General features: G+C 40.5%; 1 protein-coding gene across 3 annotated transcripts in view; it reads left to right on the plus strand.

Annotated features, from left to right (window-relative positions):
* Positions 1-24,949, plus strand: part of MAST4 (microtubule associated serine/threonine kinase family member 4) — a 576,259-nt gene that overhangs the window by 355,517 nt on the left and 195,793 nt on the right. The window contains exon 1 of one of the 3 annotated variants that reach the window (XM_025387804.1): positions 6,552-7,347. The exons of the other annotated variants lie outside the window; for them this stretch is intronic. Within the exon in view, the coding sequence (XP_025243589.1) occupies positions 7,301-7,347 (47 nt within the window). The 5' untranslated portion in view covers positions 6,552-7,300. Of the gene's footprint in view, positions 1-6,551; positions 7,348-24,949 lie in introns of those variants that run through there. 3 annotated transcript variants of the gene reach the window in all.

Consider the following 24,949-nt stretch of genomic DNA (forward strand, 5'->3'; position numbering starts at 1 on the left):
TCCATGTACCATCCTTTCTTTGATCTCATCCATTTCTCTTCAATGGTTTCTTTCATTGTTCATGTGGAGCACATCCTGCAGGAGCTTCTTGAGAAGAGGTGTACAGGTGGCAAACTTGACACCTTGGGTAACAATGATGAACCCTCTCTGATTGGGGAGAAAGGGGCCCATGTTGTCTGGGGAAGGAAGAGAAGCAGGAGAGAAGGATGAGAGAGAGACGGATGAGGAAGAGAGGAAGATGTTTCCACCCTGGTCTTTTCTCATAATGCCTTTGTAGACCAGAGTCATGTCTTAGTCATTTTGCTTCTTTAATGGCTTGCCCACAGTGAACACTTAAGATATGTTCTTCAGTGAATGAACACATACAGATAGACTCATATTTCCTGCTCTTTGAAGTGGTAGAGAGTCCTGAGAAGCCATTAGCCAGCTTCTTACAAAGACCTGCTCGAAAAATGAACTCCCGTTATTAAACGGTGCCACCAAAATCAAACCTGTTTCTTACCTCCTCATCATATAGAACATAAATCTGATCCCCTCTGTTAACTTTTATTCTACTCTCCCTGCTTCACCAGATGATACAATCCTTGAGACCCAAACTTACATATGGATCATCTTTGCATCCCTGATAATGCCATGCATTGTATAATGCTCACTAAAGGTTTGTTCAATGACTCTTCATCACAAACATGGCCTTTCTGTTGTGCATTGAATAAGCCTGCCTTGTTCCAGTGTCAGAGACTTTGCAATTGCTGCTCCCTCTGCCCGCAGCACTCTCCCTGACTCTCATGACCTGGCAATTTTAATCCTGCAGATGAAGCTTGCCCATCATCTCATCTTCCCAGCCTGATCTAAAGATACTGTCTGTTCCCTGACTCACTGCCCATCATCATGTGATGGGAGTACCTGTCATTATCAGAAATGACCTTATGTGTGTCTTTATTTATTTTCCCTGATAAAGGAGACTTTATAGATGTACCTTTCTGTCTCATCCACTGCTGTATCTCCACACCTAGAACAGGGGCTGCAGAATAAAAGTGTATTAAATGAATGATATGAGCTGTTGAGAGAATGACAATGTTAATAACTTCGTGTAACCTTTACTGGATTACGTGAGTGGTTAGAGAGCACATACACATTCACCTTCTTTGAAAGTTTTCCTCAACTGTGCACATCTTTTAAGAATATAGAAATAATTGAACGTTCAGGGAACACGATTGCCCTAAGATTTTGTGTATTCCTTATGGCTGCCTTGGATCTAGAAAGGAAAAAGGTGAGAAAATATTGCATTGGGGAGATCTGTCCCTTGAATTTCATCTGCGAAGTCAAAACTCTTAGTTTAAATCCTGTCTGCCCAGGTGCCTCAGACACATGCAAGTGGCTTTACTCTTGAGTCAGCCTATTTAACTATGGCCTCAGAATAAGCAGTGGTGAAGCTTATTTTGTATGTAGTTTGGGTCATATTGCTTTTAAGAATTCCATATCTAGGTTGCTGTTCCTGTATGGCATGGAGACCCTGATAATTAGGTTTCTGTGACTTAGAGACAGTCTGAGGCTCTGTCTATAAAAAGCCATTCCTCCTGAAAATGGGGCAGAAGTATATACATACACTGAAGTAATATTCCCAGAGGAGAAATGTGGCATGAGAAGCCAAACAGTTCGAGTGCTCCTCCCTCACCCCATTTGAGTGCAATGAAATCAGAACCGACATGTTAAAAGTAGTCAGTGATGCCGAGGGTCCTGCAGAAATTGACCCTTGTCTCTAAAGCAAGGTTTCTAGAATAGCACTTTTGATTTGAGTCTGGATAATTCTTTGTTGTGGGGCAATATCTGTGTGCTATAGGATGTTTAGCGGCATCCCTGGCCTCTACTCACTAGATGCCAATAGCAGTAACCCCCTCATTTCCCTGCTGTAAAGGGTAATACCAAAAATGTCTTCAGACATTGCAAAACCTGGTTGAGAACCACCACTCTAGAAAATGCATAGAAGTATCTAGCTTTAAACCATGCCTCTGGGTTTGTTTAAACCCCATATTTCCACCATTAATGCAGCAGTGGTAGGGAAGACTCCTTAACTTCCACCTTGTCTCATAGATATGTCTTCTTAGTCATATCAAAGTACTGTGGTTTAAACCAATGTCCTCCCCCACCCAACCCACCTCTACACATGACTCTAGTGTAGCCTTAGGCTCTTCTTCTGCACGCACGTGTGTACAGCTAGTCCATAATGTATGCCTCCGAGCCAGCAAAGGTCTTTTCTGGGTCTTCATGTGGTATCTGAACATGTCCCAATTCTCCAGTTTCTTAAGACTACTCTTTGAGGTCATTGCTCTGACACTGTTTAGTTATGTAGTACTGTGGTGAGCTACAGTTATTTAAAAAATGAAAAATCTCCTGAATTGGTGGTTTCTGCAATATAGGGAGGGTCATTCATTCATTTTCAGCACATATTTATTGAATACGTACATGGCTTCTGTTGGCACTGGGAATAAACAGCTATAAACAACACACAACACACACTTGCCTTCTTGGAGCCTGCACTCTGATAGGGGAAGACAGACAATAAATAAATACAACGTATGTTAGGTGAAAAATACATCAAGATGAGAAGAAAAGCTGGGCATGGCATCTCACGCATGTAATCCCAGCACTTTGGGAGGCTGAGGAGGGAGGATCACATAAGCCCAGGAGTTCAAGACAACCCTGACCAACATGGTGAAACCCCATCTCTACTGAAAATACAAAAATTAGCTGGATGTGATGGCATGTGCTTGTAGTTCCAGCTACTCGGGAGGCTGAGTGAGGCAGAAGAATCGCTTGAACCCCGGAGATGGAGGTTGCAGTGAGCCGAGATCACACTACTGCACTCCAGCCTGGGCAACAGAGAAAGACTCTGTCTCAAAAAAAAAAAAAAAAAAGGGAGAAAGGGCAGATGTGGTTGCTTATGCCTGTAATCCCAGCACTTTGGGAGGCTGAGGTGGCTGGATCACTTGAGTCCAGGAGTTTGAGACCAGCCTGGGCAACATAGTGAAACCCGTCTCTACAAAAAATACACACACAAAAATTAGCTGGGCCTGGTGGAATGTGTCTGTGGTCCCAGTTGCTCAGGAGGCTGAGGTGAGAGGATTGTTTGAATCCAGGAGGTGGAGGCAGAGGTTGCAGTGAGTCATAATTGTGCCATTGGACTCCAGCCCTCCAGCCTGGGAAACAGAGTGAAACCTTGTCTCAAAAAAAAAAAAAAAAAAAAAGAGAGAGAGAAGAAGAAGGAACACTAGATGAGGGAGTCTTGTGTTTTCAAATAGGGTCAAGCAAGATGTAAAGGAAGTTCAGGAGCAGGATGTTTGGACATCTCAGGGGAGAAGAATTCTAGGCAGTGGGAACGGTGAGTGCAAAGGATGAGGCAGGAGTGTGCTTGGTATATGTGAAGGGTAGTGAGGAGTGTCAAGGAGGGAGCTGTAGAAGAGCGAGTGTGGAGGTGTGGTATGGACATACCATATGGAGCTTTAGACTCCTGGTGAGACTCTTCTTCAATTTTTTATAAGACAAAATTTCAAACATACACTGAAGTGCAGAGAATAGTATAATGAACCCCTTATTTGCCTATTACCCAAGTTTAATAAATAGTAACCAAAGCCACTTTAATTTTATATACTCTTCCCCTCCCCAGATCATCTGGAAGCAAACTCTACATGTATTATTTCATCTGTAAATATTTTTGTATATATCTATAAAAGATAGGGAATTAAAGGTGATCATGATCCAATATTATACTTTAAAATGATTGGCTAGTTTTATCTGATATCCAAACCACATGTGTATAGATAGGCACACACGTATATACATATACTCAATATATATTTCAGGCTGAAGTGTGTACATATATAATATCATGCTGATTATTTCCTAAATGCCTGATTATGTGTGTGTTTGTTTATAGTTTGATTAGTTTGATATCAGGACCCATTAAAAAGTTCATATATTACAATTAGTTGATAGTCTCTTAAGGTTTTTTGTTTGTTTGTTTGTTTTTTGTGAAAACAGGGTCTTGCTATGTTTCCCATGCTGGTCTCGAGCACCTGGCCTCAAGTAATCTTCCCACCTCAGCCCTCCAAAGTGCTGGAATTACAGGCATGAGCCACTGTGCTTGGCCTTTTTTTAAACTTTGGGCTCCCCTTCCATCTCTTTTTTCCCCCCATTAAAATTTTAAGAAACCAGGTCATTTGTTCTGACTTTCGTATCTGGCTTTTGCTGCTCATGTCTCTGAGATATTGTTTAACATATCCCCTTGTCTCTAACCTGTAACTTGATATTTTGATGTAGAGACTTGGTTGTATCCAGGGTGCTGGAGTCTTTTTGGTAAGATTATTTCGTGTGTGTTGTCTTGAGAGGCTCCCGATGTCCAGGGTTTCTCTCTTTGTGATGTCAGCAGACATTGATGATCATGGCTTAGATTCCCTGATTCTTTAGAGTCTGAAAAATTGTGATATTTTACGACCGCAATTCCCCCTTTATTTACCAATTGGAATGCATCTACGAAGTAAATGATTTCCCCATCTGTGAAGTATAACTCATAGGGAATGCAGGGGATGTGCTTGATTCTTTCCCTTTATCAGTTTTCAAGATGACTGCAGTAGTTCTCTAGCATCCTCTCAAGGTGACGTAACTTTCTCTTCTTGAACTCATGACTTTAAACATTTGATATGTTGTAATACATTACCATTGTTGTTCCTATTGATGCTTGATTATCCCGTTTGGGGCCAAATGTGCTAAATTTATGGCTTTTAATCACAGGGAAACTGTTGGAGGATTTTGAACAGAAGAGCAACATATTCTGAAAGAGATCACTCTGGAGTTCGTGTGTGGCCACCAAAGTGTGGAGGGTGCCGGGGAGGAAGTAGACCAGTTAGAAGGAATAATCTAGCCAAGATACAATGTATTTTGGATCAATGTATTTTGACATTAGGTGGAAATAATGGTGGCATTCTGGATCTTTTACATTGGAAGGAGGCTTATTTGGGGGTTTTGGAGGGCAGGATGGTGAGTTTTCTTTTGGGTATGTTAAATTAAGGGTAGTAAAAGGAAACTGAAGCAAAAATGTATTGTAGTCCATTGGCTATATGGAACTGAAGTTTACTTCAGAAGATCTGTGTGTAGAAGCCTATGGAATAATATTCTAATGTGTTTCCTGAGATGAATGTCTACCTTAAAAGTTAAAGAATTTGGGGATTTTGCTTTATTTTTTGGTATAGGGTGGTAACTGATTTTTTTCTTTTCTTTGTTTGTCATAATCTGGCTGTGACACCCATGCTTTCGAACTTTCCCCGAACAACTTTCTTAAGGAATGTTGAGTCCTCTTTTTTGTGTTCTATTATATCTTGTTTGTTTGTTTGAGATGGAATCCTGCTGTGTTGCTCAGGCTGGTCTCAAAACTGCTGGACTCAAGCAGTCTTCCTGCCTCAACCTTCTGAGTAGCTGGGATCCATTATATCTTTAGTATTTCCTTTTGTGATGTTTTTTTCTCTACTAAATTACAATTACTTTTTACATCTCTAGCTGCCTGTCTATGGAGTCAGTGACTATATTTCAGGTATGGATTTGTTACCTCCAAAGGGTAAGAGGATTGGTTGGTTCTGTGAGCTCACACTGAGAGATAAGTTGGTACCTAGTTAACATTAACAAATGCCCCAGAGCAAGTTGATAGCTAAGGATGTAGAAAACAGTTCTGAGAGTATCTTATAAAGCTCCGCTGGCCCATATGTACCTTTGTGGAGTTAGAAACAGGTAGCCTTCCAGAAGGGCACAGAGCTGAGGGAGACTTCGTGAAAATGAGAAAGATGGGGTGGAAGCAGCCCAGAGCCAGGTGCAGGCATAATACCATGGAAAGCAGACTAGATGTTGGTTCCACCTCCTTCCTTGCCCAGGGCACAACCCGAACAGCTGCCTGTGGCATCCCTGCTTAGACAGGCCTCTGGGATAAGAGTAAATTTACAGACCAGGATCTAATCCTAGTATAGCCGCCAACTGTGTGCCCTCAGTTTCTTCATCTGTAAAAAGACCGAGTTTGAATTCATAGCCTTTGAAATATAACTGCTTGAATATACTTGCTATTTCTCCGCAGTTTGGCGCGCTGTCTCTCTCTTTGAGTGTGTGTGTATGTATGTGTGTGTGTGTGTGTGTGTGTGTGAGAGAGAGAGAGAGAGAGAGAGAGAGAGAGAGACAGAGATGCCTTGTAGTACTTGAAAATTAGAGTTCTTGATAAAATAAAGCTTTAATTTGCTCTAGTGTTTCTTCTCAACAAACCAGAGGTTGCCAAGTTTTAAAACATTTTAAAATGCATTAGAGGAAGTGAGTCAGTTACGTTCTTCATACACTACAATGGAAGTACACTTAGTTCCAAGTTATGAATGCTGTCAAAAATTAGGTTCTTTGAATAAATACAAGATGAAACTTTCAGGCTTTCAAAATTCGTGTTCTCTCTTTCCCTCCTTATTCATATTAGATTGCTTTTGTAAAGTATACAGCACTGCGATCTTAAAAATGAGCTTTTCGAAAATAAAAATCCAAGTGCCAAGAAAAATCTCTTGCATTTCCAGTTGGTAGTTTCCTATCGTCGGGTTTGCCTGTTCACACAAGTCTCTGCCGCACAACAGAGTCAGACTTCCCCCAAATTAATGCAGTTAGTTTATTCCTCGTTCTGATGATTGCCATATATAGAGAAAGATCTAATTATTTTTATGTGGCACTATTCCTCATTTCTTTCTCGGGGACTATGAGTGATTTAGTTAACTCCACCAAGGGAAGTGTAAGACGAGCCTCCTCAGGGTGGCTGAATTCTATTCGAGAGCATCACAGGGAGGTGGGGAATAGTTGACGTGTGCTGAGATAAACTCTTTTACAAGTGTGACACTGTTGCTTTATTTTTTTTTTTGCCCCAGTCTGCAGGGTGAAAAGGACTTTTCATTTCACTGAGGTGAAAAGTGGGTCTGTGAGTAAAGCGACTTTCTTTAAAAAAAAAAAAAAAAAAAAAAAATCAGAAACCAATTACTTGATATGCAGAGCTGCAAGCCTCGTTCCTTTAACAAAATCAGTGCAGTGTGCACTGCCGTTAACCTGAGGAAAGCAGCTGACATCTCTTGATTACGGCTAGAGGTGGAAGGACCCAAACTTGCAGCCTCCCCCTCCCCCTCGAGAGAGTGTTAGTCCAGTCCTTTAGAGAGGTTCGGTTTGGCTCTCTGTCATCACCGGGACGCTGGCAGGGAGTGTGTGTCATGGTTACAATAGAGTGTGCTAACATATAACAACCATGAAAGCCCAGCGGGAAAGGCTACAGATTCCGGGGCTGACCTTGGAGTAAGTATTGTCTGTCTTTAATATTTTAATGCTTTCTGCATGGCACTCGCTTTCCGGCGACCAATAGCTATTTAGCATTTGTTTGTACTGACAGCCTCAGAGCACTGCAGTGTGAGGTAGAGGAACATGTCTTAAATGCATGGTATTTGGTTTCAGCTAATGTGGACACCCAAACCAGCGTTTTGCATTGCAGTCAGGGGCAAAGCATTGCTGCGTATTTAAAGTTACTAAACCCCAGTTCTGGAAACATCTTAACAGCTCATTGTGAAAGAATGTATCAGTAGGCCATGGTGTATCTGTCTTTTTCTCCTTCTCTCTTACTGTTTGTTTATCCCCATGTTGCCTTTTTCTAAAGAAAGGCCTCTGTCTGCGTTGAATAATAGAAGACATTACAATGGATTAGAGTGCAAGAGAAGGGTTATTTGTGACGTTCATTAGATGTGATCCATGTTTTATCTGTGCAACAGAATATTAATGAACTGTGGTACATTTAGAATCCTCTCTGCAGAATCTCCAGTCACTGCATGCAATGTGTTTACCTAGTTGAGCTGTGTGTTTGCTTAGCTGTTTTTTTTTTTTTTTTTTTAACCCATTAACTCATCTGACTACTGCCTTCTGATGTAATGTAGCTATATGAACGTGTCCACATCTAATTTGTGGCGCAGAAGTTAGACATCTGTGATGCAGGAAGTGTCAGCAAATTTTTATTTTAAATCTGTTAGTCAAAGATGCAGAAGCTGTGAGTTAGTCTGTGCTGGCACACTTAAAATAATAAACAGTAAAATATAAATCCGGTAGAAAAAATATAAATATCCCTCTTTCTAACTTACAACACAGATATAAAATTACATTTTAGTGAAATCTGTACAGTCCCAATAATCTCATACTGGACTGTCTCCAGAAAGAGACTGCAGGATGAGAACTGTGCTTGGTTCTGGAGATTTATTATTCATTTTGAATTTTGTAGATGCATCATACAAGAGAAATAATTTCCTTAATTGATAAAAGCATGACATTCTGAAGTGAATACTTTTCTAATCAGTCCTTGCTCTAAAATTGTGCCCTGATTTTATACTAACGAGCAGCTCACTTACAAAAAGTTAGAGGGCTCTTACAACCTTCTTGCTAGCTGTGACATTCTTCATATTAGAGGTTTGAATAGTATTTACCCATTGCCCTAATATTTCTCCCATCTCCACCCCCACCCTAACATTCAACTCTCACCATCTGTGTGGAATATTTTAGTGGCATGCACTCATTCTTCTACTTAACCCTCCGCTCTCTAGCGTTCTGGAAATGCATAACTAAGCCATAGCTCTATGTTTAAAACCCAGGGGCATTAACCTCCAGCTTTGCTTTTGCCTCTGTTTTCTGTTGTGCTGTTTCCTGGTTGTTTTCTTTGGACTTAGTAGATATCATTTCACATTAGGCTTTTTCTTTCTTTCCCCTTCTTCCTTTACTTTCTTTTTGTTTCTTTCTTTTTTCAATTTTGTCTACATTAAGAGGAGACACTTCAAAGTAACTTTTTAAAAACATGAACTCAGTTGTATCAAACATTCCATTTTATGATTAGAAGGACTGAACTATGCCACGAGTTTTATGACCTTGCCAACGTTGACACAGGACATAACAGTCACCTAAACACAGGGAATCGTTGGATGTTGTTTTGGTATCAGGCCACGCCCCCTTCTTCTATCCTCTTATCTTGGTAAATATTGCCGTGAATTTAAAATAGATAATTCTGTTTGCCTAGGGAGGGTGAGAGTGAAATAGAGAATCACTCTTAAATATCATCGTAGTATTAGTATGTGATTTACTTTGAACATTTCGTTTACCTTGAAATGCAAAATTACTCTAAAATAGACATAGCTAACTTTACATTCATTCATGGAGAAAGCTAATTCTGCAGTCTTTGAGTAAATTCAACTTCTAGCCACTGCAGAGGAATGTTATAATGGAAAGTCTTATCACTGATTCTATTAAAAGCAGATTTAATGTATATAAATTTAATTATTTGGCAATCTTATAGTCTTAACTCACACAGCAAGTGTGTAGAACAGCTCTCGAACTTTTGTTCATGAGACATTACTGTTTTTCTTTCAGAAGTGTTTATTCCATAAGCACTGCAGCTGTGGAGTATTACATGAGCCTATTTTATGCTCTGTAGACGCAATCTAGAATATTCCATCGGATTTATCAATACACACAGGGCAGTTTCTGATTCCTGTTTCAGGTATTGAAATCTTAGGTGTCAGACATCAAATATATATTTCAGAAATTAATAAGTTGTTAATTTATAAGAAATTTATGATGCCTAAATAGCCTATGCATGGCTTTCCAGTTTCTGAGAAAGGCAGATTTTTTTGTTTTTTCTTTTTTCATTGTAAGTATAGAATTGAGTACATAGACACTTCATAGCAGTCATCATGTGTGTTTCCGCATGGAGACAGGGAGCAGCTTTAGTGCCTATGCATGCCGATTTTAGGACCAGAAGGAATAGATAAGACTGTTCTTAGACAAAATGATGGACATATCAGGGGACATTCCCGAGAGCTTTCCAATGAGCTGCTAAGTTAGAGTACAGCATGTTTAAGAGCAGCAGCTTTTGAATATGTTCTGAGTGTATAAGGAAAATAATTCCGTACTAATTCCAAGTACTGGTACCAAATCAGAGAATGGTCTTAGAAGATATAAAACTTTACTCTGTTGAAACATTATATTTTTAAAATTAGAGCATTTTGAGCAATAATTTTATATTTTAGTTTAAGACCAACACAGCCAAGTCTCAATTATCCATATAATGGGAGACAAGGATGGTATTTAGAATTTGCAAACCATGGTAAGCCCGTATCTGACTTTAGCCATCGTTGCCAACTCTCTGTGCCAATGAAGGGCACAACCAGCTTGAATCAACTGAAATACAGCTTTGTTTCAAGACCTCATTCTCTAAGATAGGAAAACATGATACAGTGTAGAGCCATCGTCCAGCGGAGAGGCAAAGTAACATTCTTTAAGAAACTCTCTGCACTAGCCAGGCACGGTGGTGCGTGCCTATAGTTCTTGCTACTCAGGAGGCTGAGATGGAAAGCTCTCTTGAGCCCAGCAGTTCAAGTTTGGCCCAGGAGGTATATCAAGACCCCATCTCTAAAAAAGGAAAAAGGCAGCCACGGTGGCTTACACCTATTATCCCAGCACTTTGAGAGGCTGAAGTGGGAGAATCACTTGAGCCCAGGTGTTTGAGAACAGGCTGAGCAACCTGGGGAAACCCCATCTCTACAAAAAAATATGAAAATTACCCTGGTGTGGTGGTGTGTGCTTATAGTCCCGGCTACTTGGGAGGCTGAGGTGGGATGATCACGTTGAGCTCAGGAGGTGGAGGCTGCAGTAAGCCACTACACTCCAGCCTGGGTGACTAGAGTGAGACCCTGTCTCAAAAAGAACAAAAAAAAAAAAAAAAAGAAGAAGAAAGGAAAGAAACTCGTTGCACTTTGGCAGGAGTTTCTGTTGCTCACTTCAGTCTGAGAGTTGGGGCCAGAATACCTACAGAATACTTAGCTAATTTTTACTTTGATTTTGCCATGTAAAAATACTTGGTAACTGACTAGCATCAACTTCATGCTTTAATATCTATTGGTTAAATTGTTGTACTATATCTAATTTAAGTTTTATCTCTCTAAAAATAGAGACATGAGGCCAGAAAGAAAAAAAGATAAATGAACTCTATTCCAACCACACTGTGATGAATATTTGAGAACTGGCTGGAATAATCGTGGTGGTTTGGATGGTTGGGTGGGGAGTCGGGGGGCAGGGATTATAATGGTTCATTGACAGTTGGATTTGAGAAGACCTTTCTGGAAGGTAAAATAATGTATAACTACCTGTAATAATTTTTGAAATTGTTTATTTTGAATATACGCATAGGAACACTTTTTCTCATTGCCCCTGAGGATTAGATAAAATATTGGGTCTTTGTTATAAGGAAGACTTGTTTTTCCTTGCAAAAGTGCTTAAAAACATATCTTCCTATATGGAAATGTTAATTGCTTTGCTTTTTAAAAACTATGGTATTTCACCTAAATTTTTATTTGCATTGTCTTCTTAATCTGGAATAAAATATACTCAGTATAAAATGGCACTGGATTTTCTTTGATGCAAAAATCACATGTCAAAGATATCTGCCAAGTTGCTTTGTGACAAAGAAAAGGCTCAAATAAAAATGGCAGCTGTAGTTTTTAAAATGTAAATTTCAGCAGGAAGCATTTTACTTGTTCTGTATTTTAGAGCTGAAAAGGGCAAGTGATTAGATGATTACCTAGTGGTGTTGATAAGCTTGCCGTAGTGATTCTGGCCTAAAGGGAACACAGTCCCTTAACTAAGCTATGCTATTTTTACTGCAATCAATTCTCCCACTTGGAATGACATTATTTTAACTTTCAGTCTCACTCCCAGGAGCCTGAGTCCAACCCCATCCAGCCCAGGCAGTCCTTGTAGTCCTCTCTTGGCCTTTCACTTTTGGAGGTAAGCATGCTCCAGGGCCTGCCCAGGGCTGCTTTGTCTTTCTATTGCCCCATTTCCCACCACCAGCATTTGATGACTTCAGACTCTGCAATCCACAATAAACCATTTCTTCTTAATTGTTGCCCTAGCGTTAACATGCAGGGTGAGGAAACTGGTGGAATTGTTTACTTGGTGACTTACTTGATCACTGACTCCATGTAGCGTATTTACTCATATTTCACTTGGTGTCTCTTGACTCATTGTTCAATGTGTGTGTATATATGACAGTTTTTCATTTTGCTTTCTTAGGAAATGATCTGCACTGAATTCTGTAAGTTTCGATCAATATAAAGATATAATGTATTAGTTTCTAGAAAACATTTCATAATTCCTATGAGAGTGTCACAATACCTGTTGCCTGAAACTATTTTATACCCTATTATTTACAGGATAATGTATTTAAATCGTCTAAAGGGTTAATATTTTTTAAATCATTTTTTAGAACTCCAAGATATATACTCCTCCCCCCTCACTCATAGGCTGATTATATTCACTTTTCTCTGTTAGAGAAATATCCCCAAGGAACTCTTACATTTTAGCATAGTTTGTTATAAGAATGCTAATACACTTTTCATGAATTCACTACTTACGGATATAGTGAATCTAACCGTATCTAATCAGAAGACATACATAGAGTACACAGCATCCCTTTCCCCTTTTTAAAAATCCTACGGGGCTGGGTGCGGTGGCTCATGCCTGTAATCCCAGCACTTTGGGAGGTTGAGACGGGTGGGTCATGAGGTCAGGAGATCGAGACCATCCTGGCTAACACGGTGAAACCCTGTCTCTACTAAACATACAAAAAACTAGCTGGGCATGGTGGTGGGTGCCTTAGTCCCAGCTACCCCTTGGCCGGCTGAGGCAGGAGAATGCTGTAAACCCGGGAGGCGGAGCTTGCAGTGAGCCCAGATCCGGCCACTGCACTCCAGCCTGGATGAAAGAGGGAGACTCCGTCTCAAAAAATAAAAATAAAATAAAAAATAAAAAATCCTACGGAAGAAAGTAGAATCAAATTATCCGTTGATGCAAAGGACAACTTAAATTTTTTTATGAATACTTTTTATTTCATAAATGAATGATGAATCTGCCACTTATGACCACTTCCTGAAAAATACTAACTTACAAGCCTTAGGTGATGTGAGTGGGACAATTTAACACATTTGTTTCTTTCATATTTCTAAAGTAAGGCTGAACTGAAATCTGCAAAGAATAATTGACTAGGGAAACAAATTAATGACTTGGAACTTTAGTTCTACTCTTCTGCTGATGGGATTATATTTATTATTGTAAAAGTGACTTTCAACATGAGAGTTTCTTGTAATAGCTTTTATAAAGCATCCTCTAAATTTAATAGATCCTAAAACATAAGAGTAGTTTTTTGTTGTTGTGTGTGTTTTTTTTTTTTTTTTTTTTTCCTATCTGGAGAATTCCTTTGCTCTTCTAATGTGTCCATTTTGGTTATCCAACTGCATGAAATTGAACTGTGTCCTGAACTTTTTTTCTTCAGTGTAATATGTTTTCATTAAATACAATACTCGTATTTCCTTTTCTTTATTCTTCCTAAAGGCAATAGGCTATTCAATATGAAGATGCCATCATTAGTAGAAGAGAAAAGAGAATTAGATTCAGTGCTAAGGTACTGCAGAGGAGGATGAGGTTCTGAAGAGTGTTTTGGGGGAAAAGTTTTAGGGAACTGGTTGCATTTGAGCTGGACCTTGAAAAATCTTGGAGGTTCAGCGGGGAGGGAATGGTGGGGGCAGGGCGGGAGGTGAAGGATAAAACCAGACAGAGAAAAAAAAATCTAGGATGTAAGAAAGCATAGTATATGGTAGAAATAATGTGTGTCACTAGGACATAGGATAGGTGAAATAGAAGAAAAGTTTGGAACTGTATAGAGATTGATATAAACTTGAAAATTAATTTGGAGTCATGCATGCTATGTAAGGCCTTGAATACTAAAGCTAAAAAGTTCGACTTTCATTTTGTAAGTGTTCAGGAGTCAGAAGATGTTTTGAATAAGGAAATGACCAATCTGAGTTCAAACTGAGGAAACGTACCTTACCAATATTAAGAATAGATTGTATTTTAGGCAGAAACTCCAATGAGGATTCTAGTACAATATATCATGAGTAATAGGTCTGGGATTAGGACAATTGCAATAAACCAAATTAAAATTTGCAAAGTACTTTATAGTTGGCCAACTGGTTTTATATACATGGCTTCATTCCATTTAATCCACCCAACACTACATGAGACAGAAATGAATATTGCCTTTGTTTACGGATGAAAATGCTAACACATACAGAGTTTAAATAGTAGCCTAGGACTCAAAATGAAGTCTCAGATCTTTCCACTGTGACTAACTTAAGACATACACATGCTGCTCTGAGATCATTTATATTGAGTTTTAATTATCTGGTTTAGGTAGACCTTGTGACCTTCTTTAGTCATTTTTATTTCCCCAGTGCCTCACTCTATATATGGAATGTACTAAGTGTTTGAAAAATGCTTATTAAAGAATGAATAAATGAGTGAATAAGAAATAGAAGATGTATTGGTTACAGTGCTGCTAATATATCAACCACCAAATAAACATACAATGGCTCAAATACAATGGAATTGGATTGTTCACTCATAGATGAAGGGTTTGAGGGAGGATCTGCTCCATAGAGTCATTAAGGGATCCAGGGGGATCTTTAACCCATGGCCTTCAAGGATGCCTTGGGCATCGACATTTAGCTGGTGGAAAGGGAAAGAGCATGAAGGATGATGCACTGACAGACCTGAAGGTGGCACACATCACTTCCATTCACATTTCATGGCCTGGAATGTGGTATTCTGACTGTATCTGACCACAGGGCAGCCTGGGAAATACGGGTTGCTGGTCCAGGAAAAGGAGGAAATAAGTTTTGTTAAATAGTTAGCAATCTTTTTTGTAGAAGTTGATGAAATAAAGGTGCCCCATAGCAGGTGTTCAGTAGATAATTTTCAATGAATGACTTACTTACACTGCGATTTCTAGCATTAATGACTTAAACCCCAAAAAAACAGAGTTGGGGAGGGAGGAAAATGTTGTAATAATGAGTCTGGTCATAAACACGGTGAGAAAGTTCTAGGTAGAGATATCTAGTTGGCAGCTTGGAATTGGGTATCTCTGATAGTGTGCCCCAAAATGATGGTCTGATATTATAAATTGCAAGACTCCATGTTCATTCTATTACCACAAAAAAAAAGCATGTATTATGTCCCTGCACAGATTTTGTTTTCCTACCATTGATTGTGAAGGGTCAGATTTGTTCTTTATTCCTTTCTCATGAGTGGGGCTTGAAGGTCTAGGAGAGAGTGGTGGTGGTGAGTATCACAGTGTCTGTGCCCTTTTGAGGTGCTGACACACAGAGTTTCTAAATGTGGCAATAGAAGATTCTATTCTTTTCATAGTAAAACCCTGGAGGCAGGCTGTGCAGAGACATGAGTCAGCTCTCCATCTCCAGCGGAACTCCAGGGGCTTCTCCAGGCCAGGCTTCCTGAAGGTTGGCCAGAAGTAAGACATCTGCAGCTTCCAGGACGGCTCAGTTGCTAAATAGGACTTACGTTTTGTTTGGTATGTCTGGGTAATAAGACCTTGCACTGCCGTATGGAGGTTATGGTAAGACAAATTTGGGCTCAGTATGAAATAAAGAATTTTCTAAGGAGGCTTTCTGAACTTTTAATGGGCTGCCTCATCAGACCATCAGGAAAGCCAAGCACCCAGTGAGCTGGAAAGATGCAGACTGTATTCCTGCACTGAGCAGAGGGTTAGACGACGTTATTCTCAAAAGCCCTTCCATCTTGAAAATCTCACACTTCTTAAAAAAAAAATCTTCCATCAGGGCTGGAGAAATAGGCAAAATACACACTTTGTCTACAAACTAAATATATATATATATGGCCCTAAATACCAGTTTATTAGTTACCAGTGTGACAGAGAGCATCTTTAAGACCTTAAGTGGAATTTATGTACAACTTTCCTTTCCTCCTTCTGAGGCAACCATAACTACTCAGAATTTCTCATGACCTCCAGTACTTAATAAATTGGCTACCACTTAGGGGCTGTTTGTATAAGGGTGACATCAATGCCTCCTGAGTAATATAGATGTGACTTGTGCCAGCTCCTAGTCTGGACTGTGATTAGATAGCAAGATTCCAGAAGAAACTATCTCATTTCACATTCTCAGTGTCTTTCTTGGCACCGAGCATGCCTTGCCGTCAATAGGGACCCAGTAAGTAGCTGTAGGCTGGAACACCATTACTCAGTGGCCAAGTTTTTATTATGCCATAGTGATGTTCTTTTGTACTTCTGTTTCATCCTCCAACATCTTCCTGGATGATAACCACTCGAGAACCTGCTGGCTGCATGTCCTGTGTTCCTTGTATTTTACTTCTTCCATCCTTTTCTTTGCATCTCCATTTAGTTTCTGGAGTCTCAGGGTGGTAAACACACAGTCAGCTATGCCAGAGTTGGCAGTAGAGGAGGTACGCTGTTTCTTCTCCTTCCATCTCCCAAATCTCTCTCTCCCTGTTTCAGCTGTGACTGAAAACACACATGCCATGTTGCTGGTAGGAAATAGTACTACTTCCAGAGAAGAATATTATCACTGTGCTATCAGCTCCACAAGGACAACCATTTTTGTCTACTTTTTCACACGTGTATCCACAAAACCTAAAATAGTTCCTGACATACATAGGAGAGTCTCCGTAAATATGTACTGATTTAATGAATGAATGTGTTATTCCCTGGGATTCAAGCCTGTTCTGATGTTTTCACCTGTGCTTAAACATGAGATCGAGTTATATAGTAGGTATGTTTTGAGAGCAGTGCTGGCACCTTGAGAGAAAGGGTTTATTTTTTATTCTTCTATAAATAGTAAGTTATAGCCATCAAAATGTAAAAACTGAGTAGATATCAGTTATCTAGGACAAAGTAGAAAGGCATGGTTAATTAAAGTTAAACCCCAGCATATATTAGCAGATATGCCTGGCTATGGTGAGGGACAGAGAAAATGATACAGAAGTCATGGCAGATCACACACGGAAGAGGATAAGTTACTCTAAGGAACAGTAGTAGAATAGAAGCGCTGGAGGGCAAGGCCTGTCTATCTTACATACTGCTGTCTCTCTAGCCCATGTAGCATAATGTGGTACTAAATAACTAGGTACTAAATAAATTATTTAGTTGTTATCATTAAATGTGCTTTGAAGCAGTAACAGAATTGTGAATTGGGGACTGCTTTTAAAAACCCAAAGCCCTTTAGCGAGTCTGTGTTCTTTTGCAGCCACGTTCTGTCTGTGGCTGGGACCCTGCGGCACCTTTTAAAGCTGCCATTCTCCATTTCAGCACAGACCCCACCTAGCTGGCTTCATTCATTCACGGTACCTGACTGGCCCTGGAGACTCTTGAGTTTGAGACTCCACAGACTAGGAGTCATAGTGCTTGAGTCTTCCTCACAGACCTCACCACATACAAGCTTTGTGACCTTGGGCAGGTGTTAAACTTCTTGGACGCTTGTTGTCTTTATGAATCCCTTACGTCGTTGGCAATGTAAGAACAGTAGCTTATAGATTTTTAGTGCAATAACTTTTTGTGAGCAAGAATGGAGCATATGGTGGTCCTGAGAGTGATGGGCAGGAAAGGTAGACAGCACCTTAACAGGGAGGGCATTCAGCATAATTCTCACCTAGTCCCATTTGCCAAGAGCTGGCCCATTTGTCCTGTTGCTGCTTGGAAAGGTTACTGGGTATCCATGGCTGCCTGAATCCCCCTCATTCACTTGTTGCCATGGTGAGGGGCAGACATCATAGCCATTTACCAAACACATGGCAATATGTTGTGATTTTGTGTCTCTTTTTCACAGGGAACCTGTAAGACTGGGAAAGTCACCTGATGGCTACACCGCTAAACCCTTTTCGTTTATTTTGCCTTTTCGGATGAGAGGGCCCATTTGTCTTTTTTATTCTGTTTTTCCCCCTTTCACTTTGTGGAGAACACTGGAAAAATCTGAAGATGCTCGTACCAGATGGTAATTTCTTTGTACTCTACAGACACCAGTTCCTGTGCTTTTGTGAATGTGATGGTTTCATGAATTCCCGGAATTTTGTTTCTGAATTGTCATGTAGGATCGAATCTGTGTCATGCAGGCACTCTTAGGAATGGCTCAGCCAAGCAGAGATGAGCTTGATTATGAACGCGGTGCCAGCCCTGTGGGTGTGGGGCTGGGCAGCGATGAGGAAGGTTGGCAGTCTCAGCTGTCACTGGGGTGGTGTGGACAAGCCACTTAGCACTTCCCTCCACCCCACCCTTGCTGGTTTCTGCCAGTGCCACCACCTGTAGACTTCTCTTGCTTAGTAAGAAAGAGGATGTGTGTGCGGTGCTCCAGAGGAGGAGAGGGTAAGGGTTAGGAGACTTCACGTGGGTAGCAGTAATGGGGAAGGGCAAGCATAATAAACTTACTGCAGAAAGGTTGTTTCCTTTGATTTTTCTGAAATATGGTGTTTTTAAAATGGATGTAAGCTCATCTGCTGTAAACTTGCAGAACGTAGGGGATGAAGTCTTGTGAGGTCAGATGGCAAGCAGAGCTTTCAGGTCCATGGGGTCCTGGCACAGCTGAGTCCTTGCAGCGTCTTCACTCATCCATGTGTAGACACCTACATGTTCCAGGTCCAGACAGCCATTCCAGGGCCATGGTTTTTGTCATGATTATTTGTGGTTTTTTCTCTATGCACTCACCTTTTCACATTAACTTTTCTGTTTTGTCTACTGTCTTGAGTTAAAGGCCCAAATTACTAAGCTGGATATTTGCATATGCAGCGGGTTAGTGTCCAGCATTGATGGGAGCTTGCGACATGCCTGGCACTGTTCTTAGTGCTGCACGTATGTTAACTCACACAGTTTTCACCCTGTGGCTGGGAGGCAGGTACTGTCTTCATTTTACAGATGTGAAAACTGAGGCACAGAGACAGACTTATCTGTGGAGCCCACACATCTCAGTTTGCCCAGATGCAGATTGATGTATGCCTTTTTTTTTTCCAGTGGGATGCTCAAAAGCACCCCCCTTTCACTTTCGAAACCTCCAGGTTTGACCAACAGATTTTGCCCTGTTCCCAGTGTCTAGAAAGTTACCTGGTCTGATTCAAGCTCAAGTCTCTGGCTGGAGAGCCTGTGCCCCTGTTTCTTCAGGACTTCAATTTGTGGTCATTTTCATTTGCATTCACAGTGTAAGATTCCATTTACTGGCAGGTGGATTTGTTACTGTGTCTGGAGTTTTCTTGCTTGGTTGCCTAGATGTTTTAGTCCTCTGTTGAGAGTGCACTCATGGGTATGAGGAGCATGTTTTGACTTATGAAGCCCAATATTACTTCTTTAAAATTTTATTTTGGACAGAGCCTAGGTGATGGAAAGAAGGGCAAATTGGGTTTGCTTTGGAAATCAGGCCATGGGCCCCAGCAACTCCAGTCTGAGCAGCCTGGACCTTGTTCCCTCAGCCCAGGCCAGCCTGCTACGGCCCTGGGGGTGACAAGTGTTCTCACCATTGCTATGTTATTCAGAGGGCTCCGGGAGCCCTTTTAGGAGACCAGCCACTTCAGGCCTGAGTAAGAATTCTTCACCCCATTTGCAAGGAGCCCGGACACTTTCTTGATACTATCCACTCTTAAACATTTCTTTGGACCTTGTAGCTCAAGATGATTTGTTACTGTGTGGTCTTTTCTGGGCCAAATATTGTGACTACTTAAGTAACTTTTTAAATTTTGGTTTTTGAATATATTGAAATTATTCTATGGAGGCTTAACAGTTATCTTTTTTAGTAGATTTTCTTGGGGTGAATAAAAATTTACTTTGCTCTGTGTGTGTGTGTGCACGTGCATGTGTATGTTGAGGGGAAGTTAAGTCCTATGTTCCATTTTGTTAAGGCATTTCTTCGTCACAGGAGAAAAAGACATTTCACATCATTTAAAAAAACCTATTTCCAACATTTAAAATATGGATACAGCCATTAACACCCACCCTGTTGATATGAGAATTAAGTTATGATGTTCTTTGAAAGCGTAAGATGGTGATGATAATGTGAAACTCAGAGATGCCTCAGTAAAAGGAGTAATACAAATGCAAAAACCTTAAAAAACTGTCATGTTTCTCCAGCAGGAACATAGATAATGATGCCTCTTGGAGGTGGTGTAGGAATTAATTAGGGAATGTATGTGAAATGTTCCAAGAAGAGTGTTCTGTTTTGTTATGATTAGTGTCATATTGTTCTTGGAACCCAGCATTCAAAATGAACTACAAAACCCAACCTTTGTATCAAGGATGTTGCGTATTCTAATTGAAGTGATAGTGAATGATGAGACATTATGAAACTCGGAGAGCTGTACTAATGGTCTGGGGTGAAAAGGAGATGAGCTAAATTTCATGGTTTCTTACACTTTTCTACTTATTTATCTGACAATTTGTTTAGCTGAATCATTACTGGCTCTAGTTAATAAAACATTATGGAGATACCCCATGTTGAGAAGAACATGTATTTTCTTGCAGTGGTGTTGTTTATTTCTCTCCTCTTTATATAAAATACAAATTGGGCTCAACTTTAATCAAGCTCTGAGTCAAAAGCCATCTGTTATTCTTCCCTTTTAAAAATCTTTACAATGTGCACATGTGTGGATTTGGGGGCATGTGCGCATCATCCACTAGGAAGTCCTGTTGATTCTGCCTTCGCAATATGCGATGCTGACCACCTCTCCTATCCCACCTTAGTCTGAGCCACTGCCATTTATCCCTAGATTTGTGTAGTAGTAGCCTCCTAGCATGTCTTCCTGCTTTAGTTCAACGTTTGCCCTCCTGTGATCCGTCTCCATCCAGCTCTCAGAGTGATCTTTGTGAAGTGAGAGCTGCTCCTGCTCAGAACCTTCCAGTGGATGCCCACTGTCTTCCATGATCTGGCTTCCTGCTATGTCTCACCCATTCCCTCTGGCCTCATTGGACTCTGCCTTTTTTTGAGCACTTCAAGCATGTTCCTGTGTCAGGGCTGATTATTCCCTGTTTCTAAATACTCTCTTTCTACCCCTTCATCTTTCTTTTTTAAATCCCAAAGCTGTTTTTTAAAAGTTGAAAAAATTGTACGACCATGTTCATCTTGATTCACTGGTTAACACTTGCCACATTAGATCTTTCTCCCTGTCTTCCTCTCTTAGCCCCTAGATGTATTTAAACTTTTTTTTCTGCTGGACCATTTGAGAGTAATTTGCAGACATTCAGACACTTCACCCCTAAATACTTAAGCATGTATCTCCTAAGAATAAGTATATTCTCCTATATAACTATATTATTATAATAGCCTTAAAATTGAACATTATTATATGGGCTATGTCAGCTTTCTCCTATTGTTTCAAAAAATGTGTCTGTAAAAGTTTTTTTTTTATTTCAGGATCCAGTTAAAGATCAGATGTTCCATTGAATTGTCGTATCTCTTTCTTTACTCTCCTTTAATTTAGAAAGTTATACTATCTTTCATCATCCCTCAGTACTAGACAACTTTTCTGTTGAACATCCCACAATTTCAATTTGTCTGATGGCTTTGTCATCTTTAAGTTCAGGTTAAATCTATTTGCCAAGAAAAGGCGATGATGTCCTCCTCATAGCATCACACCAGGAAGTCAAAAGCTGGTGTCTGCCACATTTTCCCTTTATGGTGATTATGCCTTTACCTTATTAAGTAATCTCTGGTGTCAAATTTTTAGTCCATATGAATATACTCTTCCCAACAAGATTTCACCCAGTGGTTTTTGCATTCATTGATGACCTTGCTTTAATCATTTATTAAATTGCTGTTTGTCACAATTTTTTATTTCTATTATTAGTTGGTGTTCCTCAGTTGAAGAATATTCCCTGTTTTCTCTCCCTTCATTTTAAGGAATATTGACTCATAAATTTTTCTATAGAAGAAAATGGAAGACAAATATATATTTGATGTGTAATAATCTATAACCAGCATTCCTCTTTTTGTTGGTCAAGTTGTCCTAAAATTCATCAGTGGGAAGCGGAAGCCGTTTAAGCTGGCTCCTGGGTCCTTTTAACATGATGCTATTAATCTTTGAGCACCTCCTCACTTTCTGGCACAAGATGTTCTAGCAGCCCAGAACAGCTGAAGGAACACTGAAATGATACCTGAATGGTGTTCTCCTTCACTTCCTAAGCATCTGTACTAAATGTTATTGTATCAAAGGCCTTCCCTGGCCTCTCTGTGACAGCATCACCACCACCTTTTGGACTGCTTCATGATATTTCTTATAGTGAATATCTCACCTGATATAACATTTATTTATTTGTTTGTTATTTATCTTACCCAACTAGCATGAAACCTACAAATTACAAGGGATTTGCCTATTTTGGCTATCATTGAGTCCCTAGTATCTGGCACATAATATGTCCTCAACAACCACTTGTTATAGAAATGAAGGAATGAATGAATTTATCCCCACCTTGAGCCTACATCAAGCTTTTCCAGATGAGCTACTGCTGCTTTTCTATTTCATGACACTGAGATGAATCAGACTGACTGCAAGGGGTTTATAGATGTTTGTCTGGAGTTCATTGCAATTTTGCTTCTAGTAGCTTTCCTGCGTTTGGGTTCTGATAGTATTTGGAAGTATTACTAACAATGCATTACAAATGACACTTCACTGCAAGGCACTTGCCATGGACCGTGGAAACATGTTACGATGCATTTCTTTCTTCTCCAGCTTCTCTGAACAGAAAGTTTGACCATTTTAGAAATAAAAAATGAAACACTTGACTATGTTAGAACTTTTTACCATGGAATATAATGCTGGCAACTAAAAATTGAATAGAGTAAGGGTTTTATTTTCTAAATGGAAAAAAATAACTATTTGTTCTGTACTTAATACCTTGAAAGCTTTCATGGGACTTTCAAAGTATAAGAGTTGTTTCTTATCTTCAAAGAATTTCTATTCTAGCTGAGATTGTAAGAATTAAGAATATGGGGTGGGAATTGTGCATTAACACTTAATATAGCTGATGCATGTCATGGGCTGAATGGTGGCCCCAAAGATATCAGGTTCTAATCTCTGAAACCTGTAAACATTACCTTAGGAAAAAAGGAGTCTTTGCAGATGTGATTAATTTAAGGATTTCGAGATGGAGGGATTATCCTGGATTATCTCAATAGTCCCTAAATTCAATCATAAGTGTCCTTGTAAGAGAGGCCAAGGGGGATTTGGCCCACAGAGAAGCCAGAAGATGCAAGGAGCAGATTCTCCCTGAGAGCCTCACAGGGAGCCTGGCCTATTGACACCTTGATTTTGGCCCTTTGACACTGATTTCAGATTTCTGGCCTCCAGACTGGGAGAATCTCTCTCTACTGTTTTAACCCACCAAGTTTGTTGTCATTTGTTAAACAGCTGCTGCAGGAAACAAATGCAATGGTAAACTGCATTCTGTTGTTTTTCCTGGGACCCCGAAGTGATGAAGTGAGGGCAGTGTGGTGGGCACTTCCGCATTCATGTTACAAAAGAAGGAGCCCCGGGATAAGGGAGCCCAGTGACTTAAACCAGCTGTTCCAACTCTGAGCCCAGTGCCCCTTTCACTGTGGCCCCCAGCCTCCTCCTAGTGACTGGAACCAGTGCTCACAGAGTGCTCATCATGATAGTTTAAAAAAGACAGACCACTGTGGCTGGAGAGACTAAGGACAAATGTGTGTAAGGTGGAAACACAAGGGTATCCTTAAAGGAGAAAAGTATTGAGAGAGTCAGAAGGTGACCAGTCCTGCTTCCCACAGTCCAGGGATGTAGTCCCTGCTTAAATGCTGTTTAGGCCGGGCACGGTGGCTCACATCTGTAATCCCAGTGCTTTGGGAGGCCGAAGTGGGTGGATCACCTGAGGTCAGGAGTTCAAGACCAACCTGGCCAACATAGTGAAAACCCTTCTCTACTAAAAATACAAAAATTAGCTGGGCTTGGTGGCACATACCTATAATTCCAGCTACTCGGGAGACTGAGGCACAAGAATTGTTTGAGCCCAGGAGGCAGATGAGGTTGCAGTGAGCTGAGATCACACCACTGCACTCCAGTCTGGGTGACAGAGCTAGACTCTGTCTAAAAAAAAAAAAATGCTGTTTAACCTTCCAGGTGTTGGATGCCTGTGAGCATTATATTCATGTGTCTGTCTGTGCATGGAGAAGAGAATCCCTTGCCATGTAGTTGACAGCACATTTCAGCTTTACCTCATGGGACCTTTGCCTCTGCTGTTGCCATGTGCATGTACCATGTACATGTGGGTAACACCAACATGAGACTCCAAGAGAAAGCCACGGGATGAACTGGATGGTTCCAGCCCTCTGAGGCATTACCCCTTTCTGGAAGGCACTCAGATGGGCTCACTCCTTCTTCCTGGCAACCATCAGAGTTCTCCTGCTACAGGCCCTGCTGTGAACTGCTCCAGCCCTCTTGATCCACACTGCTGCCACCGCTGCATATATGATGGGTCCTTTCTGTTCTCTAGTTTACTAAACAGTCATTTTGCTTCTGTAAGCCAAGCACAATACTGGGGAGATGAAGATTAAAAAGGATTCCATCCCTCCCCTCAGGGAGCTCTCAGACTTGTATGGGGAACAGAAAGGGAACTAGCTTGACTGAAGTGTGATAGCAGAAGTATGGAGACAGTAATCTCATGCTGTCCCTCTGCCCACAAGTATGGAGAAAAGAACAATGCGTTTAATGCACAGGTCTCTGCAGGCTCATCCTGGAACCAGGAGATAGAAGGGATTCCATACGCTGTGGCATTCAGGAGAGAGATCTGGACAATTAACATCCCCACAGTGTCGATCTGGAGATTTTGGTGTGATGATTATAATGTGTTGTAATTCTTTACCCATTACCTTTATGAAACTTGTAAACTACCTGGGAGCCTTGATCCTGTGGGCTTCCTATTTAGCTCAGTTTGAGATTAAATAGAATATGGATAACTGAGTACCCTTTTTAACACTTTTAATAGCCACTGACC

The sequence above is a fragment of the Theropithecus gelada genome, chromosome 6 (genome assembly GCF_003255815.1).
Source record: "Theropithecus gelada isolate Dixy chromosome 6, Tgel_1.0, whole genome shotgun sequence".
NCBI classification, from domain to species: Eukaryota; Metazoa; Chordata; class Mammalia; order Primates; family Cercopithecidae; genus Theropithecus; species Theropithecus gelada.